General features: G+C 45.8%; 2 protein-coding genes across 5 annotated transcripts in view; both read left to right on the top strand.

The window, feature by feature from the left end:
• The window catches only part of ASAP1 (ArfGAP with SH3 domain, ankyrin repeat and PH domain 1), a 142469-nt gene extending 132736 nt beyond the window's left edge, over positions 1-9733 (top strand). For all 4 annotated transcript variants that reach the window (XM_082235529.1, XM_082235526.1, XM_082235527.1 and 1 more), the window contains 4 exons: positions 502-560; positions 1401-1906; positions 5730-5852; positions 7557-9733. In XM_082235529.1, coding sequence (XP_082091655.1) covers positions 502-560; positions 1401-1906; positions 5730-5852; positions 7557-7631 — 763 coding nt within the window. In that variant the 3' untranslated portion in view covers positions 7632-9733. The remainder of the gene's footprint in view (positions 1-501; positions 561-1400; positions 1907-5729; positions 5853-7556) is intronic.
• An 8850-nt stretch (positions 9734-18583) lies between these two features.
• CYRIB (CYFIP related Rac1 interactor B) overlaps positions 18584-27396 on the top strand; it is a 66675-nt gene continuing 57862 nt past the window's right edge. The window contains exon 1 of the mRNA XM_082235877.1: positions 18584-18730. The gene's annotated coding sequence lies outside the window, so the exon portion shown is untranslated. The remainder of the gene's footprint in view (positions 18731-27396) is intronic.

The raw sequence follows: 27396 nt of genomic DNA, 5'->3' as shown, positions 1-27396 counted from the left end.
CAAATTTCAAATGTCCCATTTAGTAGGAAATAAGTCCTGGAAATGTGGCAGTCAATGCAAATCTTCAAACATGTCAGGTACAAGAGATCATAATGTGGAATATATATATTCTTAGTTTTTAATAATATCCTTGAGTTGATCATCCAGTGCTGAAATAATTCAGAATTCAAAGAACCAACATCTCCCCTGCCCCAGTTCATGATTCTTTTTCAGTTCTGTTTTGACTTCTGATTTCTGTTCCAGTGGTGTCCTATTTGAACAGGTCAATATCCATAATCTTTCAGTAGCCTATTTCAAAAACAAGCTTAGAATAATAGAATCCTTATATACAAACATTGTTATATTTGAGTAAAGGAAGCCCACAGTCAACACCCCTGTGAGGTTTTGAGTCTGTTCTATGGAAAGTGTTTGTGCTGCTAACGTTGATGCCTGGTACTCTAAAAAGGAGGCATTTGGGTATTTCATTATAGAGATGTAAACCATTATGTGTTTGTTCATCAGCACTGGGACTGCTAAGACTGCACTGGGTCCAAGAGTTCTTCCAAAACTACCTCAAAAAGGTAAGTATATCTCTGAGCATGAATGCATACAGAGCTATGTTATACTAAATCAGATCATTGAACTACTACTGTTCTGGTCTACTGTTGACTGGCTGGGGTCTCTGAAATCTCAAGTATAGATTTTCCCCAGGTCGGTCTCTTCCTCTCTTGCCTTACTCACAGCATGTTTGTATTTATATTGTGAAGAGTTGTTTGAACAAGATAAAGTTTCAGCATAAGAAACCTGCCTAATCCTGGGATGCTTTGTAGGTTTCAAGACATAGGAGTGGCAAGAACTAAGAATATAGTTGCTGCAGTACTCTGTTTTACAAATGTCTCTTAGACTATAACAGGGATGGGGATTTCAGGCTCAGGGCCAAGTTCACACTTCCACATCTCTCTGTTTTATTTATTTAATTCCATTTATGAATCCCCACAAAATGTCTCAAAGCAATTTCATGGTAAAAACAACAACAAAGATCATGAAAAATAAATGCATATATGCAAATGGAAACTATTTCATATGTGAAAACAGTTTGAAGGCAGACTGGGATCAATATATCCACTTAAGAGGCTGGTTAAAAAAGGAAGGTCTTCAACAGGTGCCAGAAAGGCAATAGAGATCGTGCCTGTCTGATAAGTAGAGCGAGGCATTTCCAAAGGGTTAGTGCTAAAATTCCTATATTGTGCAGAACACAATCAGGTGTTATCCTCAGGAAGCTTTCTCCTGTTGAGCACAGTGATTGCGTATAAAAGTATAGGACCTTGTACACTGGAGCGTGTGGGACTTTTGTCTGTTGCAAATGGAGAAATAGCAACCCATTCTGAAATTAATTCCATTGTGTTTCCTTTCTGTTTCAGTGGCACTAAGAAAAATAGAGACGATTCACCTTCCTTCAATAGACAAGCCCAGTCAACAATCGGAAACCTTTCAGAAGTCCATTTCACTTTGTATTGATCTGCCACAGAAACCACAACCTGGAGATTTGCCCCCAAAGCCTCAACCCATGGAACTACCCCAGAAACCTCAGATTGGAGATTTGCCCCCCAAGCCAGGAGAATTGCCCCCCAAGCCCCAGTTGGGAGACCTGCCACCAAAACCACAGCTCTCAGACTTGCCTCCGAAGCCGCACATGAAGGACCTTCCTCCCAAGCCTCAGCTAGGAGATGCTTTGGCGAAAACTCCTGTTGGAGAAATGTCACCGAAGCCTCAGCCCTTGGAGGCAAATCAAAAGTCTCATTCTGTGGATCTTTCTCCAAAGGTACAATCGAAAGAGGCCGTCCAAAAGCAAGCATCTGAAGACTCCAATGATGTAACCCATGCACTGCCAGAGACCCCAGTGCCGCTTCCTAGAAAAATTAACGTGGTGAGTAGATAGATGGTTTGTTCTCTATTAAGGCAGCGAGGGTTTGTTGATTCTGCCAACCCTGCTTTGGGGTGTGCAGAGTTCTGTGCAGAAAACAACACCGGGGGAATTTGAGGGACACAGCGAAGCTGCTTGAAGGAAACTGCTTTCTTGGTGCATTTTGCGCCCCATGCCAATACCTTTCTGTTGCTTCTTGGCTGACTTTAATCACTTACTGCACAGTCACAATCATATATTTCAAAATAGCCTAGCTGATAAACCATGACTAACACAGGCAATTTGAGGACAAAAAATTGCTCTCTTCTCATGACTACTTGAATGCCATTGTTGTAACATGTGCAAATGAGGTGTCCAGTGCCCCAACAAATCCTGTTCTGTGGGATCAGCCTGATTATGTGGACAAGGTGCTTGCAGTAATTTAACCGCGTGCTCTTTATCCTTGCCCATCAAGGCTGCTTCGAGCTAGCCAAGGGGATTTGACTGAGCATGGTCCAGGCGATGATCAGTGTGTCGCAGAGCAAGCAAGTGGCGCTTACTGCCCTTAAAGGGATGATAAGTGTGTCCCTTCCTTGACCTTGAGGTTTACAATAGCTGCCACTCAGTCGTAGATACTTGGAGAGTATCAGAAGGCACCATTGGAGGTTAACAGTTGTCTAAACTAGGGGAAGGGTACCTTTTTCAGTTTGAAGGCTGCAGTCCTTATATGCAACCTTCTGGAGAATACATAGCATACATAGCAGCATGGGCGGGGTCAGAGGCAAAAGCAGATGGAGCATTGAATGTAAAATTGACCCTTGTACAGTAAGCTGGTATCTGCATATACTCACACAACCCTCTATCTCCCATCGTAAAATCAGAGTGCAGGGAGATGTACCAACCTGACAAAACAGTCAGGAAGGGTGTAAGTAAAGCTGGAGAGTCACAGCAATATTATTACGTTGTTGTTGTTGTCCTGGAGTGTCAACACAAGGGGGCTTGTGAAGAAGGCGCAGCAGAGACTGTACTTTTTGAGAATTCTAAGGAAAAACCATCTTCCGCAGAAACTGCTGCTTGCCTTCTATCACTGTGCCATTGAGAGCGTGCTCACTTATGGCTTATGTGTGTGGTACGGAAGCTGTACTACCCGGGACAGGTTGGGGTTGTGCAGAGTTGTTAAGGCAGCAGAGAGCATTGCTGGCTGCCCACTCTCCACCTTAGAGCAGATTTATGCCACAAGGTGCCATAGGAAGGCACTGGACATAGTAAAAGATCCATCGCATCCTGGTCACTGTCTCTTCGAGCTCCTGCCGTCGGGACGGAGATACAGGACGATGAAGACAAGAACGAGCCGTCTTAAGAACAGCTTCTTCCCCAGAGCGATCTCGGCCCTGAATGGGAAGCCTGGACTTTGAAAGTCATCTAATCTTCCTTGCTGTTTTATACTGTATTGTTTTAATTAGTGTTTTTATAGTTGTTTTGATTTTGTGTGGAGTGCCCTACCTGGGTGGATGGAGCAGCCAAGTAATTTCGTTGTCCCCGAGAGGGGGCAATGACAATAAAGATATTATTATTATTATTATTATTATTATTATTATTATTATTATTATTATTATTTATACCCTGCCCATCTGGGTGGGTTTCCCCAGCCACTCTGGGCAGCTTCCAACAAAAGATTAAAAATACATTAAAACATCAGTCATTAAAAACTTTCCTAAACAGGGCTGCCTTCAGATGTCTTCTAAATGTCAAATAGTTGTTTATTTCTTTGACATCTGATAGGAGACCACTACTGAGAAGGCCCTCTGCCTGGTTCCCTGTAACCTCACTTCTCGCAGGGAGGGAACCACCAGAAGGCCCTCGGAGCTGGACCTCAGTGTCCAGGCTGAACGATGGGGGTGGAGACACTCCTTCAGGTATACTGGGCCGAGGCCGTTTAGGGCTTTAAAGGTCAGCACCAACACTTTGGATTGTGCTCGGAAACTGGGAGCCAATGTAAGTCTTTCAAGACCGGTGTTATGTGGTCTCAGCGGCCACTCCCAGTCACCTGTCTAGCTGCCGCATTCTGGATTAGTAGCCAGGCAGACAGGTTGGAGGACTGTGAAAATTGAAAAATAAATTTCATCTAAGTTTCCAAAGTGTAAAGAAAGTACTGGGAGATAAACCTGGCTCCTTTATCCCTATAAAAATGCAACGCAGGCGGTTACCATTTTTGGTGCGTTCAGTTGATGCATAACCGCCAATGCGCGGGTCCTTTTGGAGCCAGAAGAGGGAGGAGTGGGGGCAGGACAGGGGGCGGGGCAGATTTTTGCATGCTCCACCAATGCGTGCTTTGACCAGAAATGCAACCCCCCTAGAAACGGGGAGCTGCCTGTCTAGAAGAACATGGACTAATATTGCAATTGAGCCACTTTCACAAAGGCAAACTCTCAAGTGCCAAGGTTGCCTGTTAAATTGTCTTTATATAACTGCCAGTGGCAAAGCATTGAAAATGTTCCCTTCTATCTAGGAATATAGAATGCTGCTAGATACATTTTGTTGCCCTTACTATGTTCTGGCTTTCTGGGGCTATTTTATTGCGTGTCTTGAGATGTGTTAGTTTTTATTTAGGGTGAGATCCAATGAGCACCTACGGGTGTCTGTTTCTGCAATAGGGCTTCTTCTTCCTCTCCTGCCCATATATGGAGCAGATTTTGTGGGGTGTGTGGGAGGCTGGAGGGCAGAGAAAAGAATCCCCCAGTTCCATTGTGCAAGTGGATTTTCTATTGTGCAGAAAAGCGGTTATCATTGGATTTGGCAGGAGTTGTTTTAATGGTTGGGCTGTTGTGAGTGAGGGTTGTTCCTTTTGTTTTCCCCCAAATCGTTCATGATTCGTGAGCAGATCAGTTGAAGGGAGAAAGCGGGGTAGAAATTTCAGTGTAAATAAAATCTATATATGCAACTGGGTTGGCCAGCCTCTTCAGCCTGGCAGCCCTCTGCTTGCCGCCACAACATTATGATAGTGAGCTACTCAGCCAGAAAATAAGAAATTGGTCCTAAATCTCTTAATAGGCTCCCTGGATAATGGCCATAAAGGTTTTAGTTGATATTTATTATAGACTCTCTATCCTCTTGCTCTGACAACTGCAAGGGTAATGTATCTACACATCTTGGTGAGTTGCACATGTCAGGAAGGGGACATTAGGAATGAATACTCTCCTCTCTTCCATTTGTTTTCTGTCTCTTAGAATGTAAGCCTGGTGGCAGGGGCTGCCTCCTTTGTTCTTACGTAAGCTGTTCTGGGAGCCTTTTCAGGTGAAGAGTAGGGTATAAAAATACCCCCCCAAAAAGTAACAAAAAATAACCCCCACCCAATCACATATGTATGCATTGTGCATCCCATGGATGTTGCTGGAGCACAGCTTCCATCGCCCCTGATCACTGACTGTGCTGGCTTAGGCTGACTGGAGTTTGAGTCCAGCAACACCTGGAGGGTCACAAGTTCTACATCCCTTCAGAAACATCTGGGGAATAAAAATGCATTCACCTATTGCCTCCAAGACAAATGGTGCATTCACTACTGCAGCCTTGCTGCGTACACCTGCGTCTTCTTCTGTAATTCAACGTACGTCAGGACTTTCGTTTCTTAAATGTTCTTATTTAAAAAAGTTTTTTTTAAAAAAAATGAAAACGTTAAATTACTCAACACATACTTGGAAATTTTTGAGGGCTTTAGGCCTCTGTTGGTTTAAAGTATTTGAAATGTTTAAATGTATTGTAGCATTCAGTGTTTTTGCTGTTACGTTAACATTTTGTTCTGCTGTTGGTATTTTCCTGCCTTTTAGCTATAATGTGATTTACATTTTAGGGAAAGAACAAAGTTAGGCGAGTGAAGACAATCTATGATTGCCAGGCAGATAATGATGATGAGCTCACATTTGTTGAAGGAGAAGTCATCATTGTGACAGGCGAAGAGGACCAAGAGTGGTGGGTATGTACCCCTTCCTGCTTTGGAAAACCGAACCCAGTTCCATTAAGTGGCTCCAGGTCTGTGAAACATTAAATTAAATTAATCTTCCACCACACAACTCAGGCATTGCCTAACACTTCTTTTAATGGTACGGCAATATAGGGACGCGGGTGGCGCTGTGGGTAAAAGCCTCAGCGCCTAGGGCTTGCCGATCGAAAGGTCGGCAGTTCGAATCCCCGCGGCGGGGTGCGCTCCCGCTGCTCGGTCCCAGCGCCTGCCAACCTAGCAGTTCGGAAGCACCCCCGGGTGCAAGTAGATAAATAGGTACCGCTTACCAGCGGGAAGGTAAACGGCGTTCCATGTGCTGCGCTGGCTCGCCAGATGCAGCTTTGTCACGCTGGCCACGTGACCCGGAAGTGTCTCCGGACAGCGCTGGCCCCCGGCCTATAGATGTGAGATGGGCGCACAAACCCCAGAGTCTGTCAAGACTGGCCCGTTCGGGCAGGGGTACCTTTACCTTTACCTTTACTAATATAGTTTTAGCATGCATTGTGTTACTAATTGCGTTTTAAACCTTGCTTATAACTGCTAGTCTTTTTTCTGTAATTAAAGTATCAAGTGCAGTTCCATTAAAGAAGAGTGCACATTTTGCCACAGATTTAAGTGGGGAATGGACTGAACCCAAGTGATCTGATCCTATACAGGCTGCATAAGTCAGAAAGTGGGTTAGGCTCAGGTACAAGATTCCTTGCAGCAGAGCAGCTGCATAGGTCATGGTGTTATCCTACTAGCACGGGGGTAGCCAACATGGTGCCCTCCTGCTGTTGCTGGACTGCAGCTCCCATCAGTCCCCAGCAGAGTAACCAATGGCCATGGATAATGGAAGTTGTGGTTAAACAACATATAGAGGGCACTAGGTTGGCTACCCCCGTCTCACTGAAGCAGACCATTGCATCAGAGCAGCGATTGATGACTGCGAGAACAAAAGAGGCCTTGCACAGAAAAAAGATATTAACCCTATCCCTATCTTAACAGCTAGGAGCCCACTGTGTGCTTGCAGACCTGCACATTTAGGCCAAACTAAAAAGACAACAACCAATTTCATCATCCACTGGTGCTTTTGGGTGTGCATTCCTAGCATGGCAAGTGTGCTTGGCCAACTGGGTTTTGAAACTCAGCAGATGGCTGTAAAGCCCTGCTCAAAAACCTTTAGTGAGGGAGGTTGTTGCTTAGTCGTGTCCGACTCTTCGTGACTCCATGGACCAGAGCACGCCAGGCACTCCTGTCTTCCACTGCCTCCCGCAGTTTGGTCAGACTCATGTTTGTAGCTTCGAGAACACTGTCCAACCATCTTGTCCTCTGTCGTCCCCTTTACCTTGTGCCCTACATCTTTCCCAACATCAGGGGCTTTTCCAAGGAAGTGAGGGAGGACCCCCCCCAAAAAAAAAACAACAACACACCAATGTAACCGCATAACTGTTACCCACATAAGGATCATGGCTGAAATATTTGGTGTTTCCCAGATTTCAGGTATCTATTAATTAGACTTGCTTCCATATAAAAGTGGCCAAGTTCAGAGTGAGGCTATCGAAGCATAAAACTACCGACTATCAAGCACATAATACACATTATTGCTCCATGTGGGATAGCAAATGCAGAGGTTTGAGGGCGGGGGGGGGGGGCGATGCCTTCTGAGCCAACATTGTTTCTTCTTCTTCTCTGCAGATTGGCCACATTGAAGGCAAGCCAGAGAGAAAAGGGGTCTTCCCAGTATCCTTCGTCCATATTTTGTCAGACTGAGTCGAATCGGAAACTTGAGCATTGCACATCCTTCCTTGCAAGACGGGCTTTTAGCACGAAGCAAACAGCTGCTCCCTCCCTGTAATTCTGTGCACAACTGTGGATATATATGTATATATAACTGCTGTTACAGAACAAGAACTCATTTACGGCTCACCCAGCGAGGTGACTTATACTTGTATTGTACATAACGGTGTTACTCTGCCTTTGCCAGTATTACGGTAGCCTTGGGACCTGGCATGCCTTCTTGGGTTTGCTCAAGCCATCCTTGGCATCAAGCACTTACATCTCTTTGTCTGTGTGTGTGAACTACCAGCTCCCTAAATGTGGTTGGTCTCATCCGGTCCTGTTTAACTACAGAAATTACCATCTCTAATAAATCAGTATTCCTAAAATAGATAACTAGCAGAGAGTTAGATTCAGTTTTCGAAATGAACTGCTTTGGCTCATTTACAGCCCTGTTTACAGCTACCAATGTACACACTTTACAGCTTGCGAAATCTACTTCCTTGGTATTGTCAAAGAAAGTGTTCAATGTACACATCAAACAAAAGAAATATTCACTGATGCTACAGATTAACCAGTAGTCTTTTGTGGTGTGTTTGTGTGAACAGGCATTTTATGTTTGTATTATGTCGTTGGTGTTTCTCCCTCTGATATTTACCTCACCTAACACCATCCAAAAATCTTCAGTTAAAATTGCTCGTGTCTAATGAAGGAACACATATGGGACTTTTGGCTGGAGGTTTCCTTTCACGGCACCAGGGTCTTTAAAAGAAAAGCAGCCCATTCCCATCTGCTTACTAGCATATTCCACTCCCTACAACCTCTGTTTATGCAGAAACATTACAAGTGTCTGTCAGCTTTTTCAGGTTTTCATGCAGTGCACTCCTGTTACAATCTGGTTGCCACACAGACTTGAAAGATGAGTTTACTTGAGCACTAGTGTGTGCTAACTAATTGGCTCATTTAGAAGACACCTTTGCTGTTGGGGGATTTGAGCCTTCGCCCCACTGGAGCTATTAAGTCATAATGCTCTCTTAGTTCTGTCGCCTGGAGAAATAATAATTAAAAAACAAAACCCTGCCATCAAAACGAGAGAAAGATGACCTTTCATGCAAATTATCACCTGTTAAATAATGACACCAGACTGTAACATCTGGAATTAAATTTGCTTTTGTGGAATCCTAATTATGGCTCGAGGTTGAACTTTCAGAATCTGCCAACAATCCTGAAACCACTGAGCTGAACTTAGGAAGAATATGTTTTGATCTGACACTCCATTACTTGCATCTAAAACGCCTTCTTTATTCTGATCAATGTATTAAGAATATATGCTCATTTTGGATATGGTGTTTCATTTATTTATTTGTTGATCTTTGTTATATTATGCAAAGCAGAATGTTCTTGTTTTGCTTATGATTCACGAAACGTTTTACAGTGTGGCTCCATGTGGTTTCCGGGGTTCGCCTGGCTTAAAGCAGGGCTGGCTAACCTGTGTCTGCCCGGATGTTGCTAGGCTACAGTCATCCCTGATCACTGGCTATGCTGGCTGGAGCCAATTCGAACTGGAGATAGACAAATCTGCAAAGCCACTAGTTAGCCACCCCGGCTTTAAACAACTGCTTTTGCAACAGCCCAATTTTATTTTTCCTTCACAGCAGATTCTCGTGACTCCCTGTCAAAAGGTTTCCATTTCACGAAAAGCACAAGTTCACATTAATCACTCCGAGGCTTTCGCTTTTGATGTTTTACAAACCTGTAGTCAGTGAATATTTATTTTTATTTAAATGGTTAACATACAGAACATAATCAACTTAAGAAATCTTGCATGAAGAAGAGCAAAATATTTATCAGCTATTATTGGAAAGTGGTTTTTAAACTATTGCTTCATCTGTGTCATGACACATTCTGTTAAAAAAGATATAAGCTTTCAAGTGAGTGACTGAGCCTACTGGCATCGACTCTGCAGTGTTACCGATTTCAGTGTTTTCTCAGACTCATGCTGTTTATATGAAAGCCAGAACAAAAAATGACTTTGCATTCCATATTGCTCATCAATGCAGTGTGCTTCAGATGCATTAAAGAACAAAACTGATCTACCTTTTTTGTCAAGTATATTTTAAAATGATCTCGAAATCCACTGGTTGAAAGAGAGAGAGAGAGAGAGAAAGCGCAACCCATATAAAGGAGATCCAGATGTGTAAAATGATGTAGAGTCAAAATGTCTATTATTTTGTATGCTTTATTGAAGTAGTATAATAATGACTTTTTAAAAAAATAAAATGAGTTCCATCAGGAACAAGAGTTGACTATTCTGGGTGATTTGAGAGTCCATAGGAGAATTAAAATACCATGTATGATATATAGGTTGAGTTTTAAGTACAATATTGTATTTAAACTCAGAGCCACTATCTGCAATTTTGTACATGACATATTTGGGAAGTCTTGTTTGTTTTGGGTTTTTTTTTCCCCTGGGGAGAGGGAAGTATGTTCTGCGAATGGTGTGTTATTTTACTGTTGAACAGCAATTGCTATTTATTTTTTTATGACATAGTGCATCAACATGTATAGAAAGCAGATCTGGTTAGAGCCACTAGTTGGAAACTGAAGTCTCATTTGAATGTTACAATCATAATACATCAGTACACTTGTCTCCTCACGTGTTTAATGTGACAGTTTGAGTACTGTATGTGTTAATTTCTACTTTTTTAATATTTAAAATTGCTTTGAAATAAATGTATTCAGTTGATCCCAGGCATCTGAATGTCCTTTTATCAACTGGAGTCTGCTATAGGAGGAAAAAGTAGATCTCATTCACATACAATTATAGAGCATGTGTTTTTTCTGATGCTCACGTTAGTTTCTATTCAGTAAAGAGATAAGAGCACCAGATAAACATATACATTCATTCTGGTGTTCATACAGATTTGCGCACAGATTTTGGGGGGGTGGGGGTGGGATCTGGATGCACTGAAATGCTTCTCTTTTGGTTTCCTACTACATTGTTTGCAGGTAAAGGTAAAAGGACCCCTGACCATTAGGTCCGGTCGTGACCGACTCTGGGGTTGCAACGCTCATCTCGCTTAAATGGCCGAGGGAGCCGGCATACATGTGGCCAGCATGACTAAGCTGCTTCTGGTGATCCAGAGCAGCGCACAGAAACACCATTTACCTTCCCGCCAGAGTGGTACCTATTTATCTACTTGCACTTTGATGTGCTTTCGAACTGCTAGGTTGGCAGGAGCAGGGACCAAAAGACGGGAGCTCACCCCGTCACGGGGATTTGAACCGCTGACCTTCTGATCAGCAAGCCCTAGGTTCTGTGGTTTAACCTACAGCGCCACCCGCGTCCCAGGTAGTTTATACTAAACTGTCTCTCTTCTGGTCCTAATATGCAGCTCCCAAGTGTTAAATGCTAAGACTTCGTTGCTAGTACAAAAAGCGTTGCTTTTCAGTAGCACCTTTAACTTTTCCACCTGTGTGCACATGCCATGAGGTAAAGAATTGGGGGTGGATAGATCTGTGGTCACCTTCATTAGTCCTTTTATTTCCACTCTGTTTAACCCTCATTTTTAAAAGATTTCTGTGCAACTACAGCTGTTACGCTTTAAGGTTAAGCAGCTGCCAGATTTGTGTACATATTGCCTTATTGTACAAGCTGCCCAACTCTTAAACAGAGGTATGCTACTTTGGTGGGAGAGGCTCAAGGGCCACAGAGTCCCTTCAGGAAGTCAGAGAGAGCCACATCCCAAAGATAATGGGCAGGACTAAAGCAAAATATGGGGAGGGACACACACGAGTCCTCTCATGTATTTACATACTCATTCACTAATCCAGTCATTTTCCATGGCAGGGTAGGGGTCCTGTACAGAAAAAGCTCACCTGTGAACATGCTATAGCTCTGGCATATCGGGCCTGCCCCTCAATTATCTAATCCTACCTAGGTCCCCTTATTACATTTAAAGAATAGATGGTAACCTCGCCCCATTAGTTTCTTGGCTAGGTAAAGGTAAAGGGACCCCTGACCATTAGGTCCAGTTGTGACCGACTCTGGGGTTGCACGCTCATCTCGCTCTATATGCCGAGGGAGCCGGCATTTGTCTGCAGACAGCTTCCGGGTCATGTGGCTATCATGACTAAGCTACTTCTGGCAAACCAGAGCAGCACACGGAAACGCCGTTTACCTTCCCGCTGGAGCGGTACCTATTTATCTACTTGCACTTTGACGTGCTTTCGAACTGCTAGGTGGGCAGGAGCAGGGACCGAGCAACGGGAGCTCACCCCGTCGCGGGGATTCGAACCTCCGACCTGACTGGCAAGTCCTAGGCTCTGTGGTTTAACCCACGGCACCACCCGCATCCCAGTTTCTTGGCTAGGCGTACACCAAATGTCTGGATTTCAGGTACCTTTTATACCAAGCTGGGTTGCTATTTCGGGACGCGTGCTTGGAAGTGTCTTTTAAAGTGAGCAGCTTAAAGCAGTGATGACAGGTGCATTTTTGCATCTGCTTATTTTCATAGGCTAAGGGTTTTGTTGATTTGTTCATTTGCTACATCCTACATTTGGCCTGGAAATCATCCCAGACATTTTCTTAGGAAACATATAGCTATTAACCTTGCAGAATTGCAATTTCATGTAGAATAATGTGTTTGCTGATGTTTTAAGCAAAAGAAAGGCATCCTATATGCTTCCTTTTGAGTACCATTCAACCTCAGTGATGTCAGAGAACCAAAGGAGCAGGCATTGCACCGAATTCTTAGATTCAGACAACAAAAATAGCAGATATTAAGTGCTTTGTTACGCAGATTGCAGTTTTTCAAAGAAAAGTTTTACAGGACTCTGGTTTTTAGTTTGCACTCTTTGTTCACTGCCTTATGTCCTCATGGGCTAGATTTTCAGTAAAGCCAGGGAAACCATAGCATTTTCACTAAAACCACCGGGTTGCAGCATGGACAGGAATCTCTGTGATGACTGCTCTCCATGTGCCAAGAGCTTGTAAATACACAAAGCCATTTTTAACTGCTCCTATGGTTTGCACACTTACAGCTCCTTGACTCTGCAATTCTACACTGAGTTGGATTTGTGCGCATGCGCAACCCACCACCACTTCCGGATCTCATACATCTTGGATCTCAAACCTTTAGGGTCCCTGCTCTGCTTCTCTCCTGCCTCCCTCAGGTTCTCTAGCCTACAACCTTGTCGAGAATGAAGCTCTCTTCCTGGTCTATCCATTGGCTCTGTTACACCATGCCACTGCTACCATGTTGCAGCCAGGATCTTGCTCAAAAAGACGTGGGCGTCCTGCATGCATGACCTGCTGCATTTGACTGTAAGGAAAGTCTGCCTTGTTGACCAACACAATGAAATCCCTTCTTCATAGAATCATAGAGTTGGAAGAGACCACAAGGGCCATCGAGTCCAACCCCCTGCCAAGCAGGAAACACCATCAGAATTGGGTACTGGCTGTACCCTTTCATGGGAGACCGCAGCCTCAGATTCTCCAGCAACGCTTGAAAGCCACAGACCTACTATGAGGTACCAGCAAGTTTCAAGGACACAAAGGTGGGTGTGGCCTCCCTTTTTGGGCTTCCAATGTCCATCAGTCCCAGCCCTCATGGCCAATGGAGGAGGTCTAGTCCAGCAACATCTGGAAGACTGCAGGATAACCAATCCTGCATTAAGAACCAGTCATCTTAATAAAATCTTGCTCCCTGCCTTTCTCCTTCTAAAAAAGATTTGTGTACCCACCAACCTTGGGCAGCAATAATGAAGTATGTTCCAACAGAAGAGTTAAAGTTACAAGTTGGTAACACACACAGGCTAAGGAGATCCTTTGCTGTCTTGCTTCCTTCCTTGAGGAGGAGACATAATAATAATTTATTAACGATGGGGGTGGAGACGCTCCTTCAGGTATACAGGACCAAGGCCGTTTAGGGCTTTAGAGGTCAGCACCAACACTGAATTGGGCTCGGAAACGTACTGGGAGCCAATGCAGATCTCTCAGGACCGGTGTTATGTGGTCCTGGCGGCCACTCCCAGTCATCAGTCTAGCTGCCACATTCTGGATTAATTGCAGTTTCCGGGTCACCTTCAAAGGTAGCCCCACGTAGAATGCATTGCAGTAGTCCAAGCAGGAGATAACTAGGGCATGCACCACTCCGGCGAGACAGTCTGCGGGCAGGTAGGGTCTTAGCCTGTGTACAAGGTGGAGCTGGTAGACAGCCACCCTGGACACAGAATTACGGTAACCTGTGCCTCCATGGACAGCTGTGAGTCCAAAATGACTCCCAGGCTGCGCATCTGGGCCCTCTAGGCTGCCTCACCTAGACACCACCTAATATGTCCTGCCTTATCTAGTTGCTCAACTTATATCCCTCCCTCCCCTCTCAATGGAGCCCAGCAGGGTCTTAAACCCATTAAGCCTATTCACAGCAGAGGAAGCTCTCTGGCCACCAGTTGTGAAGTAAGATTCAGCTGCAGCTTTTGCAAGTTAGCCACAACCCTTGACATCATTGCGCTTCCATCTTACGTGACTCTCAATGGCAAGCAACCCTTGCAAAGGAAGTGCCGTTTCTCAGTTCTGCTTCCTCACTACACCCTGTCAGATGGAAAACAACTCAAGTCAGTGCTAGGACTTGCTAGGGGTTACATCCCGTGTGTGTGTGTCTCTCTCTCTCTCTCTGTGTGTGTGTGTGTGTGTGTGTGTGTGTGTGTGTGTGTTCAGTCAATCTAGGGTTTCCCAAACTTGAGTTTCAAGCTGCTTTCGGACTACAACTCCCATCACCCCTAGCTAGAAGGATGATGGGAATTGTAGTCCAACAACTGCTGGAAACCCAAGCTTGACTTAATCAGAGCTACTCAGGCTTTAACTGCTCCATGTCAAGTAGAAATTGGTTAAGATTGTATTGGCCCGGGGCGGTGGGGAGGGATGATGATAAGAAAAAGCTTCACGTGGTGTCTTTCAACTTTTGACAGCTGTGAAAGGCATCCTAAGCTGTAGGAAAGGGCAGCTCTATCCTGCTTGTCTTCAAGGCAGCAAGATCCTGGCCCATAGCCAGTGCCAGATTTACATATAAGCTAAACAAGCTATAACTTTGGGCCCCACTCTCTTGGGGGCCCCATAAAAAATTAAGAAAAAAAATGATGTACATTTCCAAAATATAAGATTAAAAAACTAATAAAATAAAACCTACATACAACAACAGTGTTTTGTGTTGTGTAGGCTCCTATGATGTAAGTAATGGGCCCCGCCTGCTAGCCTGCTCCCTAAAATATCACTGGTTTGCTCATTTCTATATACAGTGGTATCTCAGGTTAAGTACTTACCGTATTTTTTGCTCTATAACACGCACCCAACCATAACACGCACGTAGTTTTTAGAGGAGGAAAATCCGTAGGCATGCCACCCGTAGGCATTTCCTGCATAACACGCACAGACATTTTCCCTTACTTTCTAGGAGGAAAAAAGTGAGTGTTGTGGTGCAAAAAAATACAGTAATTTGTTCCGGAGGTCTGTTCTTAAACTGTAACTGTTCTTAACCTGAAGCACCACTTTAGCCAATGGGGCCTCCCGCTGCTGCCTGCCGCCGGAACACAATTTCTGTTCTCATCCTGAAGCAAAGTTCTTAACCCGAAGCACTATTTCTGGGTTAGTGGAGTCTGTATCCTGAAGTGTCTGTAACCTGAAACATATGTAACCCAAGGTACCACTGTACAGGGTGCCTACATTCTGTATGTGCAAATTTGGTCTATAAGTTACCATATAACATATATTCAACACAAAAAACAGTGACAATTTGTTGTTGACAAAGGACAGCTGGACATATAAAGGGCCCCATTACCTTCAGTTGCTTAGGGCCCCATCAAACCTAAATCTGGCCCTGCCCATGGCTATGGACCTCAGTATGACGCCACACACCCTTTGAAACTCCCTCCTGTTACGTATCAGACAGGTGGCATCTCTACTAGTCTTCTCCACACAGAGCATCCTGAGAAGCTGCCTTATACCAAGTCAGTCCGTTGGCCCACCTAGCTCATTGGCCCTCCAGATGTTGCTCAACTACAACTCCTCATCATCCCCAGTGCATTGGCCATGCTTGATGGGGCTGATGGCATGTGTAGTTGAGCCCATATGGAGGGCCACACCTGGCCCAAACTGACTCTTAGTGGCTCTCCAAGGTACTTGGATTTGTCTGGGCCTGGGATCAAGCTGTAGGCTGTGCTTCTGTCTCTGACCTGCCAGTAATTGCTATATAAACGGAGCCTAAGTCAAACGATGGTTGTCCAGTATTGCAGTCAAGCAACTTTAGGTAAAGGGATCCCTGACAATTAGGTCCAGTCGCGGACGACTCTGGGGTTGCGGCGCTCATCTTGCTTTATTGGCCGAGGGAGCCGGTGTACAGCTTCCGGGTCATGTGGCCAGCATGACTAAGCCGCTTCTGGCGAACCAGAGCAGCGCACGGAAACACCATTTACCTTCCCGCCAGAGCGGTACCTATTTATCTACTTTCACTGGCATGCTTTCAAACTGCTAAGTTAGCAGGAGCAGGGACCGAGCAATGGGAGCTCATCCCGTTGCGGGGGTCAAACCGCCAACCTTCTGATCAGCAAGCCCTAGACTCTGTGGTTTAACCCACAGCGCCACCCGCATCCCCAAGCAACTTTAGACTTAGGTCTAAATTACCCCAAATGCTAATGTACATTATTTCACATCAAAATGTGACAAGGCAGTCCTGGTAAGCTGTGGGGAGATGCCTGCACACTCTGCTGAGCGGAGCCCTGGACTTCTCCCTTCTCTGGCAGCAGCAAGGGACCTGAATCACCTTCTTAAGTCAAAGATGCTCGTCCTGGGCACTTTTATTCTGGAGACAAAGCACCATTCTTGACATCTGTCTGTCTCGAGGGACAATGGAGTGCACCTGTGGGGGTGAAGTCAAACCGCTGCATTGGAAGGGACCTCCACAGGGCCAAGCCTGAGCAGGGTGTGTGGACGTCCCGGGCCACACAGTCGACAACACCCCCCCCCATCTCGGCCTCGCTGATGTGCACTAATAACGGAACGATATGTGGACAGCCTAGTGCATGGGTAGGCAAACTAAGGCCTGGGGGCCGGATCCCACCCAATCACCTTCGAAATCCGGCCTGTGGACGGTCCGGGAATATGCGTGTTTCTACATGAGTAGAATAATAATAATAATAATAATAATAATAATAATAATAATAATAATAATAATTAATAATAATTTATTATTTATACCCTGCCCATCTGGCTGGGCTTCCACAACCACTCTGGGCGGCTTCCAACAAAATATTAAAATACAGTAATCCATCAAACATTAAAAGCTTTCTTAAACAGGGCTGCCTTCAGATGTCTTCTAAAAGTCTGGTAGTTGTTGTTCTCTTTGACATCTGGTGGGAGGGCGTTCCACAGGGCGGGTGCCACTACCGAGAAGGCCCTCTGCCTGGTTCCCTGTAACTTGGCTTCTCGCAGCGAGGGAACCGCCAGAAGGCCCTCGGCGCTGGACCTCAGTGTCCAGGCAGAATGATGGGGGTGGAGATGCTCCTTCAGGGGTGTGTGCTTTTATTTAAAATGCATCTCTGGGTTATTGGTGGGGCATAGGAATTCATTCCTTTTTCCCCTTCAAAATATAGTCTGGCCCCCCACAAGGTCTGAGGGACAGTGGACCTGCCCCCTGCTGAAAAAGTTTGCTGGTCCCTGGCCTAGTGTAAATCCACCCCCAATTCACTGCTATTGCGTCAGTGTCTGAAAGTCGGTGGGCATGACTACCTCTGGTGGAAAGGAATCCCATAGCTTAGATATCAAATCTCGTAGGGACCTGGGATAACTGGGATAGCAGGCTTGTTGGTTTTTGAATGTCTGATGTAGATTTTTTCTATTTCGTTGTTCTGTATGGGACAATGACAATAAAGATTATCATATCGTATTGTATCATTTCTCAGATGAAAATAGGGACGTTCTATTCTACATCAGGAAGCTGCTCCTGCATTTGGTCTCGCTGCACACACATATGTCAAATGCACATATACGTCAGTCACTTTGAGCCAATTGCAACCTTTGCACAGAACCAACCTCAAAGGGTTCTTGCAAAGAAAAAATGTGCAAGGAAAGGGATCCTGTAGCTTCCACAGGTAAATGGAACAAAATAAAATTACAGCTGTAAGCTCCACTTACAATAAAGGAATAAACGCTCCTAAGAAATGGCTGGCTGCTGAAGTATTTAAAGAATTTAAAGAGGATTTGTGACCTTTTCCTTTAGAATTATAAGGGCTTCCTTTATTTGCTGCAGGTATTTTATTTTCAGTATAAATACACACACACACACACACACACACACACACACAGACAACTTTTAATTGTTCTCCGAGAAAAATGGAAAACCGGACATCTCGGGGGGTCAAATCAGAAACCGGGATGGCTTCTGTAATTCCGGGACTTTCCCTGGGAAATCGGGATGCTCGGAGCGCATGAGGGGCTGTCAATGGCTACTACTAGCCATGACGGCTTATGTTTATGTTCACAGTTGTTGGCTTCTGAAAACCAGCTCCTGGAAACATCAGGAGGGGGAGAGGAGAGCTCTTGTGGTCGAATCCTGCTCGAAGGTTTCCCACAGGTATCTGGATGGCCCCTGTGAGGGATGCCCCTGGCCTGATCCTGCAGGGCTGTTTTTACGCAGATCCTCCCTCCTTTTCCAAACGCGTGGCACAAAGCTAGGGAAAGCTTTGCTCGCGCTCTGCCGACTGTGTGTCCAAAATCAACCTTTGCTCCCAGGTAGATGCTTTCAGGATCGGGGCACGGATCGAGCATCTCGGAGGTAAACAGGGCTCCCTCCTCCTCCTCCCTGACGGGTCCCTTCCTTTTATAGCTATCTTTTTTGTCTCCCGCACGCAGCTTGCCGCCTCCTCTTCCTTGCAAACCTGTAGCAGTGACGTTGGGACTGACCAACCCGGAAGCTCCGTTGCCTTTTGCAAAAGAGGCTGCAGAAATCTGGTTCCTTCTCCTGGCCGCCACCCGTGGCAATTCGGCGGATCGCTTTTGCGCCCACCCCGCTCCCTCGGATCCGCGCGCGGCGGAAACGGTGAGTGTGACCTGGCTATTCATATTATTCTTATTCTTGCATTATCATTTATTTGGCATTGCGTTGCGTTGATTTGCAACACCGTCGCGCCTTCCCATCGCTTGATCGCCCCTCTCCCCGTCTTTTAAGTCATTCAAACCGGGTTCAGCGCAAAGCAAAGGCGGTCGAGCATCACTGTGGGGAAGGGATCGAGGGATCGGGTGGGGAGCAGCGGAGCGTTGCGGCTTCCAGGCTGCCTCATTTATAAGGGGGAAGCAAAATGGGGAATGGGGGAGCCGCCTCTTCCAGTGAATGGGGGGTGACAAAGCAACGCAGCTCCCCCCCCCCCATTGGCAAGGCCTTTCTCAGGCCCCGATCCCCACGCTGATGTGCGGTCGTCGGGGCCCGATCCTCCGCGTGCGGATTCCTCGGCAGGAAGTGTCGCTCAGTGGGTGCTCTTTACTCCCGCGGAAGCCTGCGTGGGGTAGTGGCCTCGATCCTTGGCGTTGTGTGAAGGGGGTGGAAACTGCATGCGTGCTTTTGTGCGGCCCGATCCTCTGCCTGGTGACTCCGGGAGGATGCATTTATGGAAGCGAGCGCAGGGTTGCAGCCTCGCTCCTTGCGTACGTGCGACCCGATCCTCCGCGGTGTGGCTCAATGGGGGGTTGACACCGTGGGTGCAACTCCTGACAGCGTAGATCTACTCGGAAGTAAGCCCTGTTGACTTCAGTGGGGCTTACTTCCAGGTAAGTGGGGTTCGGGTTGCATCCTTCCTTGCCTTGCAGGGTGCAGAATTCGATCGGTTTGCATAGGTAGCCTTTTCTTGATTACCTCCTAGCAGGGGCAGAATAGAGGAAGAGCAAAATATTATGGCTGTTTCTTCTTCTTCCTCTTTTGACGCTGGTGGAGGCGGGGAGAGGGAAGTTGAGCTCCGTGCTGGAGCATCTGCTTGGCTGCTAGAAGGCCCCCAGATGCGGTCCTTGGCATCTCCACGTGAGGCTCCTACCTGAACTCTGGAGAGCTGCTGCCAACCCGTGTAGACAATATTGAGCTGGATGGATCAATGGCCTGCTAAATGGCAGGGCATCTGCACTGCATGCAGAAGGACCAGGGTGTTCAATTCAAGGCATACTCAGGTGAGCCTCTTACCTGAAACTCTGGAGAGCTGCTGCCAATCCGTGTAGGCAATATTGAACTGGATGGATCAAGGGCCTGCTCAGTATTGTAGGGGGACGATAGCTAAATGGCAAGGCACCTGCACTGCATGTAGAAGGACCAGGGTTCAATCCAAGGCATCTCCAGGTGAGGCTCCTACCTGAAACTCTGGAGAGCTGCTGCCAACCTGCGTAGGCAATATTGAACTGGATGGATCAGTGGCCTGCTCAGTATTGTAGGGGGACGATAGCTAAATGGCAGGGCACCTGCACTGCATGCAGAAGGACCAGGGTTCAATCCAAGGTATCTCCAGAAGGGGTACTCTGGAGAGCCACTGCCAGCCTGTGTAGGCAATACTGGGGTACATGAACCTAGTGATCTGACTCTGTATAAGATAACCCCATTAGGCCAGTTTCAAATGTGGCTCAGAAGATGTGAACTGTCCCAGATTTGTAGGAGGATGTAACTGCAGCTGCTTTTTCCGTCCCTTTGTGATGTAATGGTTAGAGTGTTGGGCTAGGACCCAGGAGAGGAGGGTTCGAATCCCCACTCAGCCACGAAGCTCGCTGTCAAACCTACCTCACAAGGTTGTTGTGAGGATGGAAATGGAGAGGAGAACTGTGTATAGCACCTTAAGCTCCTTCAAAGATAAAGGCAATTAAGTAAATTATTCAATGCATTCATCCTGGGATCTTGATTTTAGAAGACATCTGAAGGCAGCTCTGTACAGTATAGGGAAGTTTTTAATGTTTAATTTTGTTTTTGTATATGCTGGAAACTGCCCAGAGTGGCTAGGGCAACCCAGTCAGATGGGCGGAGGCTAATAATAATAATAATAGAAAAGGGAAATAATTTATTTGAATTATTATGAGTTTGTATTGAACTGCACTAACTGCTCATTTAAATATTTGGCATTATGGTTTGATTACATTAATGGAAATGTTTGAGTTCCTAAATGCAAATGGCTTTGTTGTTACAGTGGTATCTTGGTTCTCAAAAGTATCTACAATACAGTCTTATTTATTTTATAGTACAGTGGTACCTCGGGTTAAATACTTAATTCGTTCCAGAAGTCCGTACTTAACCTGAAACTGTTCTTATCCTGAAGCACCACAAAGCAGTTTATGCGTACAGTGGTACCTTGGTACTCAAATGCCTTGGTTCTCAAACACCGAAAACCCGGAAGTAAGTGTTCCGGTTTCCAAATGTTTTTTGGAAGCTGAATGTCCGCTGTGGCTGTCGGCTATTGTTTCTGGGGCACCTGCACCGATCGGAAGCTGTGCTTTGGTTTTCGAACATTTCGGAAGTCAAACGGACTTCCGGAATGGGTTAAGTTTGGCGCTTTTGTTTTTGCTATTTATTTTGCATTTTTGTTTTTGAGGCTTTTTCGGTTCATTTGTTTTTGTGACTGTGTGGAACCCAGTTCAGCTACTGATTGATTGAGTGATTGATTGTGTGACTGTGGCAATGGATCAGAGGCAGCCCCTCCCACCCAAACAATAACTATCATAAGTGCAAATAAGAAAAAAAAATAATTTTAATCATCTACAATACCGTCTTATTTATTTTACAGTACAGTACAGTACATTGATTATTGCTTTCATTTTAGTGGTCTCGTTAGATAGTAAAATTCATGTTAAATTGCCATTTTAGGTGTTGTTTTTAAAAGTCTGGAACGGATTAATCTGTTTTGCATTACTTTCCATGGGAAAGCGTGCCTTGGTTTTGGAACGCTTTGGTTTTGGAATGGACTTCCGGAAAAGATTAAGTTTGAAAACCAAGGTACCATTGTACTGGATTTTGTAGGGCTTTCAATGTGTGTGTGTCTAAAGGAGGAAAGCAACCATCACAAATGCTTTTGAATCACACGGTTTTCGTTAGGGTTATGTCCCTTTACCTTTACTTCTCAAAAATTAGAGGTTTTTAAGCAGAAGTTGGATGGCCATCAGTCATGGATGCTTTTGTGTTTGTGAGGCTGACATGTTTGCACTTCCTTCCTGCCGTAAAGACATGATGAGTGTCCCTGGAAAACAACAACTGGGGAACGCAAATCAGCATTTCCACGTTGCAAGGAAAACGGAACTTCAAAGTTGTTGTGAGGTCCACTAGGGATGGCATCTAACTTGAGTTCTGATTTAGAATACAAACACACCCAAAATGCATTCAGGACTAAGAAGTGCTGAGCACATGGGAGTTAAGCCACTGGGGAGACAGAACTGGCCAGCCACCACCCATCCCCCTAAATGGATATGATTCAGACTGCAGAAAACTATTACAGTACAGAATGTGTCCACAGTAGCATGGCTCCAGCATGACTCAGGGAAGTGATGGAGCCTTGGGATGGGCACTGGAAAGGAGATCTGGTTGAGATCTTGCCTTGGGACCATGGAAAGTGAACTGCTTTGCCTTGAAACACTTTGGGTGAGACCCACTTCAGCTGGGATCTGATGCCTAACTCTTGGAAAAACTGAGGCTTCTTTAGCATTGGGGACCCCACCCCCGGTTGTCAGAAATGGGCAAAAATGGGGTGAAATTAGCCACCCCTTCTGGGAAGCCTGCCAAATGTCAGACAAGTAGGTTCAGGGGCTTCTGTGCTTGGTGCATGTAAAACTTGCTTCTTCTTCTTCCTTGTTGTTGTTTAGTTGTTTAGTCGTGTCTGACTCTTTGTGACCCCATGGACCAGAGCATGCCAGGCACTCCTGTCTTCCACTGCCTCCCGCAATTTGGTCAAACTCATGCTGGTAGCTTTGAGAACACTGTCCAACCATCTCGTCCTCTGTTGTCCCCTTCTCCTTGTGCCCTCCATCTTTCCCAACATCTGGGTCTTTTCCAGGGAGTCTTCTCTTCTCATGAGGTGGCCAAAGTATTGGAGCCTCAGCTTCAGGATCTGTCCTTCCAGTGAGCACTCAGGGCTGATTTCCTTCAGAATGGATAGGTTTGATCTTCTTGCAGTCCACGGGACTCTCAAGAGTCTCCTCCAGCACCAGAATTCAAAAGCATCAATTCTTCAGCAATCAGCCTTCTTTATGGTCCAGCTCTCACTTCCATACATCACTACTGGGAAACATTTCTCATATCTTTGCAGAAGTGGATGAAATTTGCAGGCAACCACTTTTGCCTTTTTGTTGATAGTCAATAGGGACAAATGAAGAGTTAGATTTCCCGGGGTGAGATGAGGCTTTGGGTCTGAGTTGAAGCAGGATGAGCCTAATGGGATGAACTGAGATCTGTGCTGCATTTTAATTTTGATGTGACAGTTTATAGCCAAGTCACTAGTCCTCATCCTCCCTTCACATCCAGTGTGATATGAGAACAACAGTGTGGTCCAGTTTGAAGGGAACATCAAATAACGTGGGGGGGGCATCCAAATGTGTCCATCCATTTGCACAACAGGACTTTCCCCTTTTCCCACCCCCTTGCATGCCTCCACTCCTGAGCAGATTTGGGAAACTTCAGGAAGTGAGGGGAAATCCTAGTCTTGCAATGTTGGGTTTTATGTAAACTTTAGAAAGTGCTTTTCAAATTTAAAAGCCCCATAGAAACCAGGAGCGCTAGCTAACAGTTGTTCCTCTTTTTATAGGTGGAAGCCCAAAAATAATTATGTGGCTGCCCTGGGGATTTTAATCTAAATCTGCCGGGACTTCCATAATAGCTGGTTATGTGCTACACTATTCATGATACACAACACCCCAGGTTATATCAGCTACTAAACTTCGTTAAACTGTGTGGAGTTGTTTCACAGTGGCTGTAGGGTTTGCAGCCCAAACACTGATCCCCCTCTCTCTTTTTAATGTGTTTCTGGTTGTAATTATCCATGTGTTAGCATCCACCACATGCTAGGCTACTTATCGTAGGTTGAGCTGGTTAGATTTCTCATTTGGACAAAAGCAGATTATCGCCTTATGTCACAGCAGATGCTGGGCTCCAAGACTTTCCAGTCTTCCCTGTTTGCAATTTCCAGATTCCTACATCTGTTGCCGAGATCCAACGGCCTCGGTTCTTTGTTAAACATGGGTCAGGCTGGCCAGTAAGTGGACATGGACTTGGGCTTTAGAGCAGGGTTAGAAACTCAGATATATAAGCTAATCGCCAAAGGAACACCCTAACCCTCATGGAATCCTAGAGTTGGAAGGGACCCAAGGGTCATCTAGCAATATAACCTGCATTGCAGTCGCCACAATGGGAATACAGTCATACCTCGGGTTAAAGTCACTTCAGGTTGAGCGTTTTCAGGTTGCGCTCTGCGGCCACCCGGAAGTAACGGAACGGGTTACTTCTGGGTTTCGCCGCTTGCGCAGACGCTCAGAATGATGTCACACGCAGAAGCGGCAAATCGCGATGTGGGAGCCATGTGTGAAAACAGTAAAGATCTAAGGATCCCCAGGTATTCATCTTCCACAACTTTGATGCTCGCCCGTTTTGGTAACCTGTCTTTAGGTTCCCATGTTGCTGCATCAAAATAGTCTCCCCATCAGACTGAAACTCTTGAGAAGCCTCTCATGGCTTTTGCACCAACCATTTTCAAGGTGGTCAACACCATTGCAGTAAGTTCCCTTTGTGGTGTGGTGTGTAGCATAGCAAGAATTCAGCTTCATTTCCCCTCTCTTGGGTGTAGTTTTCTGATGGTTGTGTCATAAAACCAGAAGTGGAATATTGACAGTTTGGACATCAGTTATTCCTTCCTCTTGGGCCTTTCCACTTTATCCTTACAACAGCCCTGTGGTGTAGGGCAGTGTTAAAAATTACCCATGTGCCAGGCACATTTTGCAACTGGCGCAGGTCCATCAGATGTCAAGGAAATAAACAACTATCTGACTTTTAGAAGACACCTGGAGGCATGTCTAGGGAAGTTTTTAAATGTTTGATGTTTTATTGTGTTTTTCATATTCTGTTGGGCGCCACCCAGAGTGGCTGGGGAAACCCAGGCAGATGGGCGGGGTATAAACAACAACAACAACAACAACAACAACATGAGATCTCTGGATGCCAGATCACAACTGGAGAAAGCAAAATGTCCCTTAGAGAATGATCTGCAATACTTTCCTTGAAGCTTGAATTTGTTTTATTCTGGGTGCTTTTATCTGATGTTTTAATGTGTTGCCAACCGCTTTGAGGGTTGTTCTTTAAAATATAAATCGGCACAGAAATGAAATTAATAATAATGACAACAGCAGCAAGCTTCAATGAGGAAAAATGGCGACAATTGTGGCGACAATAAACTAGGTTTAAAGTGCCATTTGGCGATTATATTATATCAATCAAGATCCTTTATTAGGCATAGCAAACAACACATTATCAAACAGACACCGTATAACAACTGTGCAAAATATGAACTCAACATAACAAGGTTTCTCCCAGTCATATCTTTGACTCCAGAGAAAATCAGTTTGGATTATATCTGAGTTTCTAACACTGGACTGTAAGGTCAGTCGGTGAGTTTCACGGCCAAGTGAGCTAGGTTAAGAGCTTTGAGAATTTAAAGGAGAAAAGTCTAGGGACACATATATATTGACCCATTCAGACATTCATAACGTGAGAATATTTTTTACAACGGTGAGCAAGGCAGCCAGGTAGGGTAAGTGAAGACAAGCAACAACAATGAACTATAACGTCGTTCACCACTCCTGCTCAGGTTGCTCAGAAAATGCATTTTGGTTCCTGAAATTCATTCCAATTGTGCGGACAAAGTAGAATGGATAGAATTCCACACGATGGGGCATTAGTGTGTGGAAAGAGTCCAGATCCAAGGATCCCCAAGCATGTACCTCCAGATGGTGCTGATGCGGCACTCATCTCGTTTTATTGGCCGAGAGAGCCGGCGTACAGCTTCCGGGTCATGTGGCCAGCATGACTAAGCCGCTTCTGGCGGACCAGAGCCTTGCACGGAAACGCCGTTTACGTTCCCGCCAGAGTGGTACCTATTTATCTACTTGCACTTTGACGTGCTTTCGAACTGCTAGGTTGGCAGGAGCAGGGACCAAGCAACGGGAGCTCACCCGTTGCAGGGATTCGAACCGCCAACCTTCTAACTGGCAAGTCCTTGTTGTTGTTTAGTCGTTTAGTCGTGTCCGACTCTTCGTGACCCCCTGGACCAGAGCACGCCAGGCACTCCTGTCTTCCACTGCCTCCCGCAGTTTGGTCAGACTCATGTTTGTAGCTTCAAGAACACTGTCCAACCATCTCGTCCTCTGTCGTCCCTTCTCCTTGTGCCCTCCATCTTTCCCAACATCAGGGTCTTTTCCAGGGAGTCTTCTCTTCTCATGAGATGGCCAAAGTATTGGAACCTCAGCTTCAGGATCTGTCCTTCCAGTGAGCACTCAGGGCTGATTTCCTTCAGAATGGATAGGTTTGATCTTCTTGCAGTCCATGGGACTCTCAAGAGTCTCCTCCAGCACCATAATTCAAAAGCATCAATTCTTTGGCGATCAGCCTTCTTTATGGTCCAGCTCTCACTTCCATACATCACTACTGGGAAAACCATGGCTTTAACTCTACCGACCTTTGTTGGCAAAGGTCCTTTGTCCTAGGCCTGGCTAATTTCAAACACTGCCTAGGAGGCAATGGAAGCTGTGCTGGTGCCTGCAGATAGCAGATGTTGGCAACCCCTGTGCTAAAGAGCAGGAGCCACTGGGGAACAGGCAAGCCCGAGTTCCGAGTCTCTGGCGCAACAGGTGCAATGTTCATGCAGTTAGGTACTCGTGTGAATGTAAACCAGGTAAATATAGCAGCAGCATTGCATTTTCCCACCCCATGCAAATAGCTGCAGGGGGGGGCACCTGGATCAAGACTCTGGCAGCACTGGCAGAGGAAGAGGAGTGTGGGGGGAGTGCACTGCCCTAGCAGTGCGATCCCAGCAGAGTACCATAGCAGCGGCCCCCTCCCCCATGCTGAGCGCCCCGCCCCCAGGACGCACACCAGCCCCAGCCCCGCCTGCTCTCCGCCCCCCCCCCCCAGTGCCGGAGCATGAAACTTCACCACTGTCTGGCACATCTGAAGTAGTAGTAATAATAATAATAATAGTAATAATAAATTATTATTTATACCCCGCCCATCTGGCTGGGTTTCCCCAGCCACTCTGGGTGGCTTCCAACAAAACACTAAAATACAATAACCTATTAAAAGCTTCCCTAAACAGGGCTGCTTTCAGATGTCTTCTAAAAGTTTGGTAGTTATTTTTCTCTTTGGCATCTGGTGGGAGGGCGTTCCACAGTGCGGGTGCCACCACCGAGAAGGCCCTCTGCCTGGTTCCCTGTAGCTTGGCTTCTCGCAGCGAGAAAACTGCCAGAAGGCCCTCTGCGCTGGACCTCAGTGTCCGGGCAGAATGATGGGGGTGGAGACGCTCCTTCAGGTATACGGGACCGAGGCCGTTTAGGGCTTTAAAGTTCAGCACCAACACTTTGAATTGTGCTCGGAAACATACTGAGAGCCAGTGTAGGTCTTTCAAGACCGGGGTTATATGGTTTTGGCGGCCACTCCCAGTCACCAGTCACCTACCCTTCTACGTAGAGCTTCTTATCTGGATTTGCAGTGCG

The sequence above is a fragment of the Podarcis vaucheri genome, assembly GCF_965113315.1.
Source record: "Podarcis vaucheri genome assembly, chromosome: 8".
Taxonomy (NCBI): domain Eukaryota; kingdom Metazoa; phylum Chordata; class Lepidosauria; order Squamata; family Lacertidae; genus Podarcis; species Podarcis vaucheri.
Note: the sequence above shows the minus strand (reverse complement) of the source record. Positions and strands in the feature narration are given on the sequence as shown.